The following is a 14011-nucleotide window of genomic DNA, read 5'->3' as shown; positions in this document are numbered from 1 at the left end:
TTTAGGGAAGAGGGGCCTGAGACATGGGGATCATTTTCCTATTTCTCCATGTCCTGCCTCTTGTTCCCCAGAACCTCTCCTCCCCAGCCTCGCCATCTTTAATGCTTTACCTGGCCTTGCCAGTCAGCAGTGTTGACAAGGATGACATTTTCTGGGAGGGCTGCATCTGATACCAGGATCTGATTTAGTTGGTCATACACCACCTTTCTTGGAATCTGCAGGGATAAGAGTACCTGTCAGGCAGTCCCCAGGGAGCTTGAGGGTAGGGAAGGGGGCACTAGGGTAGAAAATCTTTGGAGCAAGGGTATTCAGAGAAAACAGATGCTAGGAATTTCTGGAGGAGACTCAGTATCCCACTGGTCAGAGCAAAATGGAAAGGATGAGGATAAAGAGTTAAGCACAGTCCTTAAAGAACACACTCAGACGCCAGGAACAAAGCCATAGCAGTTGTCCTGACAGACGGAGGGTAGATGAAGCTAGAAATGCAGTCAGCATCCCTAAAGGGTAATGATACAGCATGAAGTACCAAGAAAGGAGGAGGGAGGGAACAGTTAGCAGGTGCTCACAGAAATGAAAATGAGGGCAGTGGGGAGAGAATCAAGGAGAGCGGCAGCGAGCGCTGTGTGGGGAGCCCCGCTGTCACAGGGAACAAAAGGTATGTCAGAACAGTGATTAGAAAGAAGGACGACACCTCGCCCCAGGCAGGCTATTCTGGTCTCCAGCTCAGTTTCAGCTCTGTAATACTCAGGAAGCCACACTGACACAAACTTTCCTCTTGGTGATATTTATCAGGTAAACGAACAGGTTTGCTGTTCTCTAGAGGGAGAGTAGTTGTGTGAGGTCCATCAGTTTAGAAAGGTTCCGTCCCCAAGCCCCCAATACCACTGGCCTTCAGAAAGAGGACCTAATCCCTGAGGTCCGGTTTCTTCTGCTTCTCTTCTAGCCTACTTTTAGGACTTTCAATCAAAACATTTTAATATTGTTGATTTGCCAGCTTGAAATCACTATCACCGGCACAGAGTAGTACTGAAGGTATCTGAGCCCCGATGGGAGACATCCTGTGAGATTTTGATGGCTGCTATCCTCTAGAACAACTGATTCACCTCACAATCTCCAGCATGATATCTGATGGGGGCAGAGGAGGCAGAACGAACAAGGTGTGGAAATGCCACTTGGGGCTGATGGCTGCGATGATGCTGGTGTTTCCTGCTCCCTCCTCTGCTCCCCAAAGATCAGCACCAAAGCCAATCCCACACTAGTAGTAAGTAACACATGTTAGACTTTGATTTAGATCTGTCTTCAAGATTTTTATTCAGGGCATTTCAAAGTATTCCTCCTTTTCTCTCTACCTAACTACCCAAGGAAGATGACAAAACAGAAGCCAAGGTCTAAGGATGCTCAGAGGGTCCCAGCCTTGAAGGGTGATGGGGTACCTGTGTGCTGTGGCCCAAATCGGGGGACCGCTCACTGTCAGAGCTGTTGGTTCTCTCACTCAGGGGCTTGGAGAGCTGCCGCTCCTTCAGAGGCGTGCTCCTCTTCTGCCGGGGTGTGTGCACCCCATCCATTTTGCTGCCAGAGATGTGGAAAGGAGGTAGTTAAGTAGCCCCTGTGATCCCAGGGCCATGACTAGTCCCACTCTTCCCTAGGCCATGAGCCTCTGCTAAGTATGGTCACAGCCTTGCACTATCTGCTTGGTTTCTTCCTTCCTTTCTTTCTTTTTTTTTTTTTAAAGCATTTTATTTACTTATTTGACAGAGAGAGAGGCAGCGAGAGAGGGAACACAAGTAGGGGGAGGGGGAGAGGGAGAAGCAGGCTTCCCGCTGAGCAGGGAGCCCGATGCGGGGCTCGATCCCAGAACGCTGGGATCACGACCTGAGCCGAAGGCAGACGCTTAACAACTGAGCCACCCAGGCACCCCTCTGCTTGGTTTCTTTAATTCTACCCCATGTTTTAAGATTTTTTTCCAATCTTGAGCACCTGGGGGAAGCAGAACCTTGGAGATCCGTTTTGCTGGACTTCATGGGAGTTTTGACCTTCTCTGGCACAACCAGACTCGTGCTCACATCTCCAAACATGTCCTGGTCAGTGACTTCCTGCCATGGAGGGAAAGGAAACAGCAAGGGTTACTTCCCTGTCAGTGACCACCCAGGAGCCTCATGGGTCCTGACAGGGCCCATCACAATCACAGGGAGAGTCAGTCACTCACTTTTTTCCTTGGAAGCACATGGTTTTATAGCTGCCAGCTCACCTGATGAGGGAGATTTCTGTTTAATTTAACTGAGTACACCCACCGTGCTGGGTATGGTCTCTTGCTATTCAGTCTGTCCTTTGCATTTATGAACTACGTGTCAACACACAAACCTGGACTGATGATCGGGCTTCTTTAGGTAGGAAGGAGAATTTTAATCAGGAAGTGACATGACTGGAATTTCATTTTAATCAGGAAGTGCAGTATGAACCAAAGTTGGGCAAGAGTGGAAGCTGGGTTTTTGGATTACTGGTGAACAATAACGTGCAAGTGGAAAGTTTTAAATTAACCTGCATCAAGCCTAACATTGGGTTATACACCAGATCTTTAATGCATCATTATTTATATAGGAAACATAAGTCTGAAATAATTCTTCCTTGGATTCCATTCAACTCCCAGGTCTCACTGTGAGGCTAATGCATAGTACACCCCCAGATAGTATTTGGTAAAGTTCTCTGCTCCCTCCCACCCCGTGTCCAGCGTCCAGTCCCATTGGATGAACTTCTGCATATTCTGAGAGGCCCAGTTCAGATGTTCCCCTCCAGTCAGAATCACTCTGTTCTTCCCTGAGCCTCCACAGGGCCTCTGCACACATGTGCACAGCTTGACTTTCCTCCTGGAGTGTGGCATCTTGAAGGCAGAGACCACGACGTTCTCACCTTTGCATCTTTATTGCTCAGCACATGTAGCTGCCCAGTAAATGTGTGTGGAGTCAATGTCTAAACTGGGCACCCCAGGAAATTCATTTCATTTCTCTAGGCCTTGGCCTGCCCTCCTGGGCAGCTCCCTTCCCTTAGGGGAAGGACTTGACCAATAATAACTTGGAAATTTAATGTGTAGGCTGCCTGCTCACTTTAAGAGCAACACTGGAGGAAGGGATGGTTTTTGAGGGGAAGATATTGGTTGGCATCTCTCAGAAGTAAATAAGGGTGACAGATAGTGAGAAGTTATCTAAATTAGCATTTAATCAGATCTAATTAAAGAACAGAATGGGGACATTTCTGGTTTGCTAATTTGGGGAATGACCTGGTCTCCAGGGTAGGTTACATTCCATGGGTAAGGATTCCAGGAGAAAAGAGAACACGGACATTCACAGGTCCACAGATACAGGCAAAATTCCCAGGGTGGTCCTGAAAGTCTTCTGGCTTTATTTCTAAAGGTACAAAAACTATGTTAAACAGGGGACTGAGCCGCACATACCAGAGTGTCTGTTTCAGTCAAGCTGTCATCTTGATTTTTAATCCAAGTAGATTTGACTTTTTCTAGAGCAGCCAATTCCATCTGCAAAAATTATAATAATTAGTCATCACCAATCCAAGTAACTACCATTCTAACCAGTTTTCTAGGTCCCTGAGAGCCTTAAAATACTTCCACTTAATTTGAAGACCTCATAAAATCTTTGGAATTTTCATCTTATAAGGAGTATGTTTTTGTGAAAACTAAGTACCAGAAGGGTCAGTTATTTTTGTCATCATTAAATCAATAACACAATGAGATACAGAACCTAGCAGTTCTGATTCTCACAAGATGTCACAGAAAAGAGAAGCTCAAAGTTTAGATGGCTTTGTGTGGGATCCATAAGGTCTCTGACTCTGGATGCAGTAAATACCCTCATCTGGGAGGGACATTTGGGGCCTCTTCTGCTTGTCAGAAGCTGCTGAGAAGGAGATTCTTATAGGTCGGGTCTTTCACTTTGAGACTAAAGACATCCATGGTAGCCAAATTTATTTTGCTTGGTAGAAACATCTAGAAAACCCTCAAAACAAATTAATATACTAAGCAAAAAGATACCCAACGCTAAGACATTTAGGTGTGAATTATTTCTCCCTTCGTCTCCAACTCTTACTAGCATTTCTCATAAACATTAAAAATTTGCTTAGTAAATACTGATATATAAGACTAGATTTTTCATATTTGCTAATATTGTTTCTGGCTGTGCAGATGTCAATGTCAAAGTCATGAGAATTTGAGGGTTGTGGGTTTTAGATGTAGGGAAGGTATTCACTCACTAAGGAGTGAATCTCTTTGGAAATCAGGGAGTCGGAAAAGATCAAAGATATCCTACTACATCCCAATTACTCAAAGTCCTTTCTCTGAGTAAATTAAATAGTACTGAGAAACATTGGGCTTATAAGTTCAAGGGGTCACTTGGCAAACTAATGAACAAGCATAACAAAAGTAGGCCCTGTGTCATATTCTACACCACAGTTTCTCCACCTCAGCCCTGTTGACACTTTGGGCCAGATCCTTCTTTGTTGTGGGGGATGTGTCCTGTGTGCAGCAGGACATTAAACAGCATCCCTGGCCTCTATGCACTAGATGCCAGCAGCAGCACTGCCCCTGCCTGGCGTGATAATCAAAATGTCTCTAGTCATTGCCAGTGCCAAATGTTCCTTGGGAAGGAGGCAAAAATCACCCCTGATAGAGAACCACTGCCCTAAACCATCTGCAAGATTAACCCAACATACTTTAACCAGACCTTGTGACCCCAGGTCTTGAGATGGTTTGCCTCAGATTACACAGCTAGTTCATTACACATTATTTATATGAATAACCAATGTTAACAGAGTCCAGAATCATGGAAAAGTCCTGGTCAGATTTAAGACTGAAGAGGGGGAGGGGCGACTGGGTGGCTCAGTCGTTAAGCGTCTGCCGGCTCAGGGCATGATCCCGGAGTCCTGGGATTGAGCCCCACATCAGGCTCCTCCGCTGGGAGCCTGCTTCTTCCTCTCCCCCTGCCTGTGTTCCCTCTCTCGCTGGCTGTCTCTCTCTCTCTGTCAAATAAATAAATAAAATCTTAAAAAAAAAAAAAAAGACTGAAGAGGGGGGCGCCTGGGTGGCTCAGTCAGTTAAGAGTCTGACTCTTGATTTCAGCTCAGGTCAGGATCTCAGGGTAGTGAGATGGAGCCCTACGTGGAGCTCCACACCCAGTGGGGAATCTGCTTGAGATTCTCTCCCTCCCTCCATGCCACCCTCCCCCCCGCGCAGATGTGCTCTCTCTCTCAAATTAATAAATCTTAAAAATAAGACTGAAGATGATTTCACTCAATTTTGGATCTCAGTATGACAAATGAATTAAACATATTTAAAGAGAATGAATTGGGGCAATAACGCCATTTTGCTGGAGGTTTTTAAAATGGCATGTCCTGTTGTCAAGGCTTGTCACAGGTACAGAATTGTTTCCATGGTAAAGTTACAGTAACTTTCACTTGGATTGGCATTAGAGGGAACCTGCTGGCTATCTACTGACTCTTCTATATGTTCCAAACAATCCCATCAGGAGTAAACTCCCAGTTCTCCAAATTTCTATGTCTATAAATACGAAGGGCTTTTCTCACCCCAGAACCCTGGAACACCAGCTGTGCAGTAGCTGTGTCTGTCTAATTGTGTAGTACTGGAGGCAGATGCTAGCAGTCCAAAGCACTGTGCCCACGGGGTGACGCCAGCGGCTGCAGGAGGGGTACATGCTCCTGTGGGGGCAGGGAGGAGCAGAGTGGGGTAGTATTTTAGGCTATCATTTTTATGAAGTACTAGTCTCTAACACCATTATTTACAGTGCAATGGAAATAACTTTTAGCAGCAGGCAGTCTTGGCTGAAAGGCGACATCTCTTGACCTCCCTAACAGAAGCACTGTCAGAGCCTATTGTTATCGGCTTGGAAAACCAAATTATGTTGCTACTGTGTGCTCATAGTCTTGGGAAAATTCAACTGTACTAATTTTTAAAAATTATTTATTTGAAAGAGAGAGAAAACGAGCATGCTCGATCAAGTGCAGGCAGGGGCAGAGGGGGAGGGAGAGAATCGTAAGCAGTCTCCACACTGAGTGTGGAGCGCCATGTGGGACTCAATCTTAGGACCCTGGGATCATGACCTGAGCCGAAAGCTTAACTGACAGAGCCACCCAGATGCTCCAACAACTGTAAAAATTTGTGTCAGCAGAAATTCCTTCTGGTTCTAGTGATAAACTGAATCCTCTGAAATTTGGGGAACAAAAAAGAAGATTAAGAAAAATAAATCACTAAATAACAACAGTAGGAAACCAGAGAGAGAGGATAAAAGTTGGGTAGCATGTGCACACCTGCCTACATACGCACCATCTCAGTATTTTTTCCCTAATACATTTGGAAGTTCTCTGTGTAAAAGCACAGCTTGCTTTGTCATTCCCGAAGTGCCTTTCATACTAAAGGATTCCAAAGTTCCACATCCACATCGAGACATATGGGGCTCTTCAAAATAGAAATATCACAGAGAATCAGCAAAGCAAGTTTGAAATCTGGCCAACAGAACGAGGATTTGAAGGACTCACTAAAAAGACATCTAGATCCTAACAGCTTCAGAAGACCAGAACTGAAACGGTTCTAACACTATAATGAGAAGAGCCATTGCAGCTTCCATGTATCGCCTGCTTCCCATGTAGTAAATCCATCCACCTGTCAATCAAGCACCACACTAGAGGACTGACCTGCATTCTCTCATTGTATCTTCACACTGCCTTATGTGTGCTTCTTACAGGTGCTTTGTAGATGAGGAAATGAAGGCCTGGCAACTGCCCCAGATCACACAGTCAGTGGAATGATGGAGTCAAGATTCAAACTCAGAAGCCTGCCTCCAGAGCACATGCTCTCAACCCAGTCCCACCTTGACCCAAATGAATGCTCTGCATAGACAGGGACCCTTAGGCCATCATATTGTAAAGACTGATACTCAGTTGACTTTTGAGCTAACTGGGCTGCTATGCCAACTCTAAGGCACCTGAGGCTCAGAGCATCAGTGATTTTCCCCTTTAAATCATGTTAGTCACGTAACTGAGACTAAAGTAGAACTTGGAGACACGTTCTATCAACCCAGAAATACCTTCATTAGTATAAAATAATGTATCCATTTAATAATAACAATCCCTAGCATTTACTGAGCATTCATTACATATTAGTGTTACGCTTAGTGTTTTGGGGCATTATGTCAGTTAAAAATTTAACTGCATTTTGTTACAGTGTCCTCGCTCCACATTCCTAGGACACTATGAAACAGTTCTCCTTCGGCCAGGTCCCAGGTTTCTCTCTAGAAGAGTCATCTCTTATATCTATACTTAAGATGGAATCTGGTTGTAGTGGTCAACGATCTGTCCATGTGGACAATGACGATTCAGCAAGGCCATTCACTACCCGCCCCCCACCCCCCCGGAAAGAGCAGCTACAAGCCACATAAATAGTAAGGTAAGGCCTCAGCTCTGGATCACAGGGTGCAGGGTCTGTAAGTGGCATGCCACAGGCTTCTCTTTTGTTGGGATTCTGTTTGTGGACTGCAGTTTTCCATCCCATATTTCCTCACTAATGCCGCTTTCTGCCACTGTCCTAGGGCCAGACAGCGCCCGCTGTGTCTTAACCAGGAAGAGGGATAAGGTGGGAGGCAGCCCCACCTGCTGGCAGCAAGCAGTAAGGCAGCCCATGCGTGGACCCATGATCCGCCACAGGGTCTGTAGAACCCCTGGGACAGGCGGCAGCCCTTCCTTCCATAGACGACAGTGCTTTTCAGGGGATGGAGTGCCTCACATGCTTCACATATCATCTCCTCACAATTAATACCTATTTGCAAGGTGAGTTTCGTATGCTCTCTATTAGAGTGGAAAGAACAGGAGGACTTGAAGGATTCAGTTTCTTTGATCTACAGAAAAGACACAGGGCTTGCAACAGCAAACCATAAACTACACTAAAATCACGCACAACACCTCTTTCACCTCAGTTGTAAATAAGGAGAAGAACAGCTTCCCAGGGCCTGAAGTAGATACAGCATCAACCCAGTCTCTAACCTCTGATCCACTGCTAGGAGAGCTTTCCCAAGCAGGGACAGAGCGTGGTCCAGGATGATGCTGGGCTCTTGCGGTACTAAAGAGACAGCAACTCTTCCCTCTTGGTTACCAGCAAAATGGAAACCTGCCTGCTAAACTCCTAATTCTTTGAAAGTACTGCCCCCTTTATGAATAAAGCCTATGCAGTGTCTCTGAACAGACCCCGTGGGCTTCCTGCCCCTTTACGTTCTTCCTCTACTTGGAAAGCAGAATTACTTACCACTGGCAGGATGCCATACTCCCAGCAACCACGTGACAAATGTTGAGGGAGAAATTTAAGGTACTGTGTGTTTTGGGAGGGAAGGCTTCAAGTTGTGGCAGGAACCAACCAAAAAAGGACACCGAAATAGCTACAACATGCCCATAAGAGAACTAAGTTCCTAGCTAGGACTCTGATTAGGATACCCAAGGTTGAAACAAAATGAGACTGCTCTTCTGGGGTCACAAGATGAGCCAAGAGCAGAGTACCCAGAGTGCTAAGCCCCAACACTCCCCTGGCCCCTCTCCCCAACCCCCATAGCCATTGGTCTTGCTCACAGGACTGGTGGTGTCTTTGCCGAGGCTGCCCTTGCTGTTGAGGCTGCCAATCTCCGTCTGTGAGCTGGACTGCGACATCCCCTCAAAGAAGGGCCTGCGGCGAAGAAGCACAGCCAGGGTCAGTGGCCACCAGGGCCCAGAGCAGCAGCTCATGGAGAGTTGGGTAGTGATGGTATTCAAGAAAGATCAACAACCCGGGCTTGAAAGACGCCCACTGAAGAAGGACATGGCAGAGGGTGGACAAGCAGGACCTGGACTAAAGGACTCCAGACTATCAGGACTTTTGTCAGCTAGAGGCAAAAACAGTGATCTTTATCCAGACAGCTGGAGGTTCAGCAAGGGTGAGGAGCCAAGATACCCTGATAACGGAGGGGAAGTGAGGGAGGGGTCCAGGAGATTGCTCTGGCTTAGGAAGGAGAGATGCAGGGAGCCAATGTATAGAGGAGGTTTGGGCTCACTTGAGCTTGGGCTTTGGAGTACTAAGGATGCTCTCCGTCTCCTCCATCTCAGGGCCACTGTCGCTGGGATTATACATCTCCAGACTATCATAGAGTTCATCCAAGTCCTCTTCCACCTCTCGTATCTGCTCTCGGGATACATGTTCCAGCCCAAAACCCACCTGTGGGGGAAAAAAACCTTTGAGTTTGGGGTTACCTCTATTAACAACTATGGTAGATGTGCAACTCTTTCCTCCTGGACAGGTACCAACTGGCCTCTTTAACTAGTCCTCCTTAAGAAACAGGCCATAGCTTCACACTCGTCGGAGTAACCTTGGTGTCCTTTCTGTGATCCGATCCTGAGAGCAGGGATGTGGTGAGACCACATTTCTTTTTTAGTGCCTCCCTACAGTAGCTCCAGGCTATGGGCCTGGCATGAGGAAGAAAAGCGGAAGTGCTAACGTACCTGTGCCAAAGAACAGGTGCAAGAAAACCCAGAAGACTGTGACCCTGTGCAGGCTGGTTCTATTTTCCTGAGGAGCCCACGGAAGGACAAAGAAACCTCTGAACAATTTTCCTCTCCATCTCTTTTCCAGTGCACTGAGAAGAGAAGCCTGGGAAAACTGGCACCAGGCCGGTCAGAGCCCAGGGAGGACATTGCTTCTCTATTAATGGCCAATTCTTGGTTACTTAACGGCTGATCATTGAAGACACTCCTACCTCACAGGCCGTTGTGCACAATGTTCCCCTTTTGATAGGAGGGAAAATTCAACAACAACAACCGGATTTGTTACTAATGCCCCATACCAGAAGGGTGGTATTAACCAATAGTTGAGTATAACCATGTTACCCCCATCTCCAGGTACCATGAATCCTTGGGTGCTACATGGAAAGCCGTTCTTTCTCTTTTCAAGTAGTTTAAAGCCCTTCTTTGGCTATTCTCTCACTTGGGGGTCCTGCAGTCTTGACTCCCAGTGGCAGGAAACAATGAACTTCAGGAACGAGGGTGAAACTCAGGGACTTCTACTCACCATCAACCTCGGGAGTAAGGGGTCATACCTCATCTGAAACTTTAAACCGCTTCAGGAGGGCCACAAACTTCTGTTTGATGTTAGGTTGCTGTAGGAACAAATTGCACAAAAGTTCTCAAACAATACCCACCTGTGGATGGTGACCAATTTAAGTCAACAGAGTGATCCAGAGCCCACTTTTGTAAAGAACTGTGGGAAGTCATGAAGATGGGAAAACAGCTTCTACTCCCTGGCACGTAAAACCCACCAGGGAAGCAGGCATGCGCATGGTTAATGCCGGAGCGGTTCCCAGGGCTGTGGGCATAGATGGTAGGTCTCATCCCTCCCTAGGGCCCTCTACCACCCACGCATCTCCAGCTCATCCCTTTATCCATCCTTCAGATCCATGGTGGTGCTTGATGATTTCCACCTGATTTCCACACAGGCACCTCAAGCCCAGCATTTCCAAGAATTTATCACCTTCTCCCTGTGTTCCCATCCTGGGTACCATTATCACCAGCCCCCTGATCACAGGACTCTGAACCTAGAGTGTCTCCCCTCCTCTATCTCCTCATAGCCCAGTGTTCACTAACTTTTACCCTCTTCTTCATCTGTAATACCACTGCTTTCCTTCAGGCCTCTTTCCCCACATCTCTGTGGGATCACTGCAATGGCCTTCAACCACCACTCCCCCACCCTCACTCTCCCAGCTAGTTTCCAGTCTTGTTCTCTCCAGAGCCCACAGTGATCATTACAAATGCAAATCTCATGATGTTATTCCCCAAATTAGAGGTCTTCATTGGCCCCCAGTGCCCAGAGAAGAAAGCTGCAGAATCAAGCCTATGTCTGTCTGAGGGCTGTCCTGCCTGTCTCTAGCCTCACCTCACCACTGAACACCTCACACCCCCCCATTCAGGTGGAAACTGCTTATAGTTCTGTGAAAAATGCGGTGCTGCTGTACACCTCTGGGCCTTCATATACGGTATCTTCTGTCCTGACTAAACGTTCTCTCCCGATCCACTTGGTGATGTTCTATTTATCCTTATAAACCCATCTCTCGGCATCCGGTCTGTGAAGCTCTCTTGGCACTCCTGCCCAGAGTCGGTCACTTTCCCCTGAGCACCATCGGTGTCCCTTACATCAAGATCTATCTTCTAGCACCTACTCTACTGTGTTGTACAGCTGGTTTAGATGTTGTCTGTGTCCAGACACTGCGATCTCCTTGATGGCACGGACTAGGCCTTTCTTATCTCTATGTCTCTAACTCCAGGCACAATGATGGGTCCTAAATACTTCCTGACTGAATGACAGACTTGCCATCTGGGGATGGAAGAGACTAACTGGCAAGTAAGACTGAGCCAGGCCTTCAAGAAAAAGCAGGGCTTCCAAAGGTGGAAAGGGTATCCATAGCAGAGGAAAAAAACAGGAAATCAATTAGTGTATCTAGAACAAAGTATTTTTGGTAAGGAGAGAAGAATGCCTGTGTACAAAAGGAGACAGAAACCAAAGAACCATTACTAAGTCTGGTAATCTGACTGGAAAGTGCCTGGAGCTAAAAAAACAAAAACGAAAACAAAGAACAACCTTTGAGGGAGAAGATATTAATAGGAGCCCTGAACTCTGGTCATATAACAGGGTGAAGCTATGCTTCATAAGAGACCACAGGGAAAGGTGATTCCAGGAGGCACCCTGTGGGAAGAAAGCAGGGCCTCTCCGTGGTTACGAGGCAGGAGAAAGAAGAATTTAACATAAGGAGCTACAACCCAGAGTGATCCTCCAGCCTCTTCCCATTTCGAGTACAACAGCATAAGACATCTGAGGCTGGGGACATGCCTTCCCCAGGCCATTTTGGAGTGCCAATCAAGGATTAGATACCCAAGGACAACAGAACAGTTCTCACGCTCTCTAGTCATTCATTATTCAATGAGGGAAATCAAGGCCATAGTCTTGAGGATTTACATTTAAGCCCAGTGATACTTAAGGATGCATGGAGAGATGACAGTGCAGTTTCACTGTGAATGCCAGGCTCAGATGCAACACATTTGGAAGGTCTGGCCTACATTTATTTCATTCCTGCAGGTGATGGGAATCTCTGCTCTTGGGGTCCCTAGGCTAATTCTGCACTAGACAATCAGGATGTGTCTGGGGGAAAATGAAACTGAGTTTCTAGCACTTTACACTCTCCCACACTTCAGCACAGGAACTCCAGAATCAGTCAAATTTAACCTAGACCAAGAAACGGACTCTGAACTATAGAGAACAAACTGGTGGTTACCAGAGGGAGGTGGGTGGGGGGATGGGTGAAATAGGTGAAGGGGACTAAAAGTATACTTCTTACAATGAGCACTGAGTAATGTATAGAATTGCTGTATTACTATATTTTACACCTGAAACTAATATAACACTATAGGTTAACTATACTGCAATTAAAATTAAATTTAAAAACAAAACAAAACAAAAAACAAAACCCAAAGTTAACCTAGAAATCCAGGTATTAAGTGTCTCAGTCCAGCATTCTAATTTCACCAAAAATAGTGACTCTTGAGGAAATCTTATGTAGGAGACACAATTCAAAGGCATTTGGCTTCTAAGGTTATGGATCCATTAAGGCAGGAACTCTACCCAATGTTATCAGACCTTACCAAACCCACAGTTCTAAGCACTAGCCTATTATTTCTGGGTTAAAACAATTAAAAATGGTGATAGCCCTACAGAAGACTGGGTCTGTCTATGTGGTAGGCAGGACGTAATTTGAAGTAGTCACCTGGAGAGGGGACAAGGGATGTCTGAGGCATCCTGCTTCTTGAGGAAGCATTACCTGTTCCAAAGTCTAAAACAAGCTTTCTATTATCTATCCTGAGATAACCTGAAAAATATAACACGCTCTGGAAGTAACACTGCTCCTCTACAACAGTGACTCTTAATTAGGTGGTGGGGGGGTGGTGGAGGAGGAGATAAAGGGGTGTTATCAGAACCTCCAGAACCTCCATGTGCAGATTTTTAAAAAGACGCCAGGAAGTTTCAATATACCACTCCCATCCTACCTCCAAATTAAAACTCTCAGCTAAAACACTCCCCAGACCTCTGAGGCTCACCCTTGTGATGGCAGAGGTTGAGGTTAGTTTCCTCCGGGTCTTCTTTACTTTCCGTAGATCTTCATCTTCATAGAACAGGTCCTAAGGGGGTAGGTGAATGGAATGAAGTTGGGAAATCCCAGGAGGGTCTGGAATCATTTCTCAGACACTACATGTGAGGGGCTGTGGAAAGTTACCTGCCCATGCAATGGATCATCACTGCCTTCCTGTTCTGATGAAAAACTCTCCTCCTCTTCCTCAGAATAGTTGTCAATATCAGGAGAACGATCTGGAAAGAGTAACCTTAGTAAGACAACTTTGCAATGTGAAGAGTTTGGTTGGCTGGAATCATGGCTCCCGTCAGGTAGAAATATGGCTGGGGTAGAGGAGAGGGCCACAGCCATTGTAGGCCACATTCTATTCTCAGGGATCTCTAAACTTCTCTTTCATAGGAACATTTTAGGCCCTGCTTGTTTAGCTTTCCCAGGATGGGGAGCAGGTGATGGGTTTGTTCTTGACCCACAGGGCCTCCAGATACTGCATACATCTTACCAGACAGCTTGGATTTGATTCCTTCATGGTCAATAGGCTGGCTCGACAGAGAGTAGATCTTTATTTCTGCCACAGGCACGGAGACATCCTTCACGTTGCTGTGCAGGCCAAGCACCAGGGCCCCTTCATTAGGATGCTGCATCACCTGAGACCACAGGGCAGCAATGCAAATGCCTTACTAGGGGAGGTGAGTTGTCCCTTTTCATAAGTCCAAATGGATGTGCAAGCCAATAGGAATGGCACTGTGCTAATACATTTTCTTTATCACTATCTTTCAAATCCAAGGTTACTGTTCTATTACCTTTCA

The 14011-nt window shown here is 46.3% G+C and overlaps 1 protein-coding gene across 5 annotated transcripts in view; it reads right to left on the bottom strand.

Moving 5' to 3' along the window:
* Positions 1-14011, bottom strand: part of PACS1 (phosphofurin acidic cluster sorting protein 1) — a 142741-nt gene that overhangs the window by 12828 nt on the left and 115902 nt on the right. For all 5 annotated transcript variants that reach the window (XM_034644646.1, XM_034644645.1, XM_011221547.3 and 2 more), the window contains exons 5-14: positions 13705-13849; positions 13350-13441; positions 13174-13254; positions 10128-10187; positions 9090-9250; positions 8632-8725; positions 3449-3529; positions 1978-2093; positions 1434-1569; positions 111-215 (exon numbers count right to left, since the gene is read on the bottom strand). In XM_034644646.1, the coding sequence (XP_034500537.1) occupies positions 111-215; positions 1434-1569; positions 1978-2093; positions 3449-3529; positions 8632-8725; positions 9090-9250; positions 10128-10187; positions 13174-13254; positions 13350-13441; positions 13705-13849 (1071 nt within the window). The remainder of the gene's footprint in view (positions 1-110; positions 216-1433; positions 1570-1977; positions 2094-3448; positions 3530-8631; positions 8726-9089; positions 9251-10127; positions 10188-13173; positions 13255-13349; positions 13442-13704; positions 13850-14011) is intronic.

Source organism: Ailuropoda melanoleuca, chromosome 16 (assembly GCF_002007445.2).
Source record: "Ailuropoda melanoleuca isolate Jingjing chromosome 16, ASM200744v2, whole genome shotgun sequence".
Classification (NCBI taxonomy): domain Eukaryota; kingdom Metazoa; phylum Chordata; class Mammalia; order Carnivora; family Ursidae; genus Ailuropoda; species Ailuropoda melanoleuca.
The sequence above is the reverse complement of the archived record's forward strand: the minus strand, read 5'-3'. Positions and strand labels throughout refer to the sequence as shown.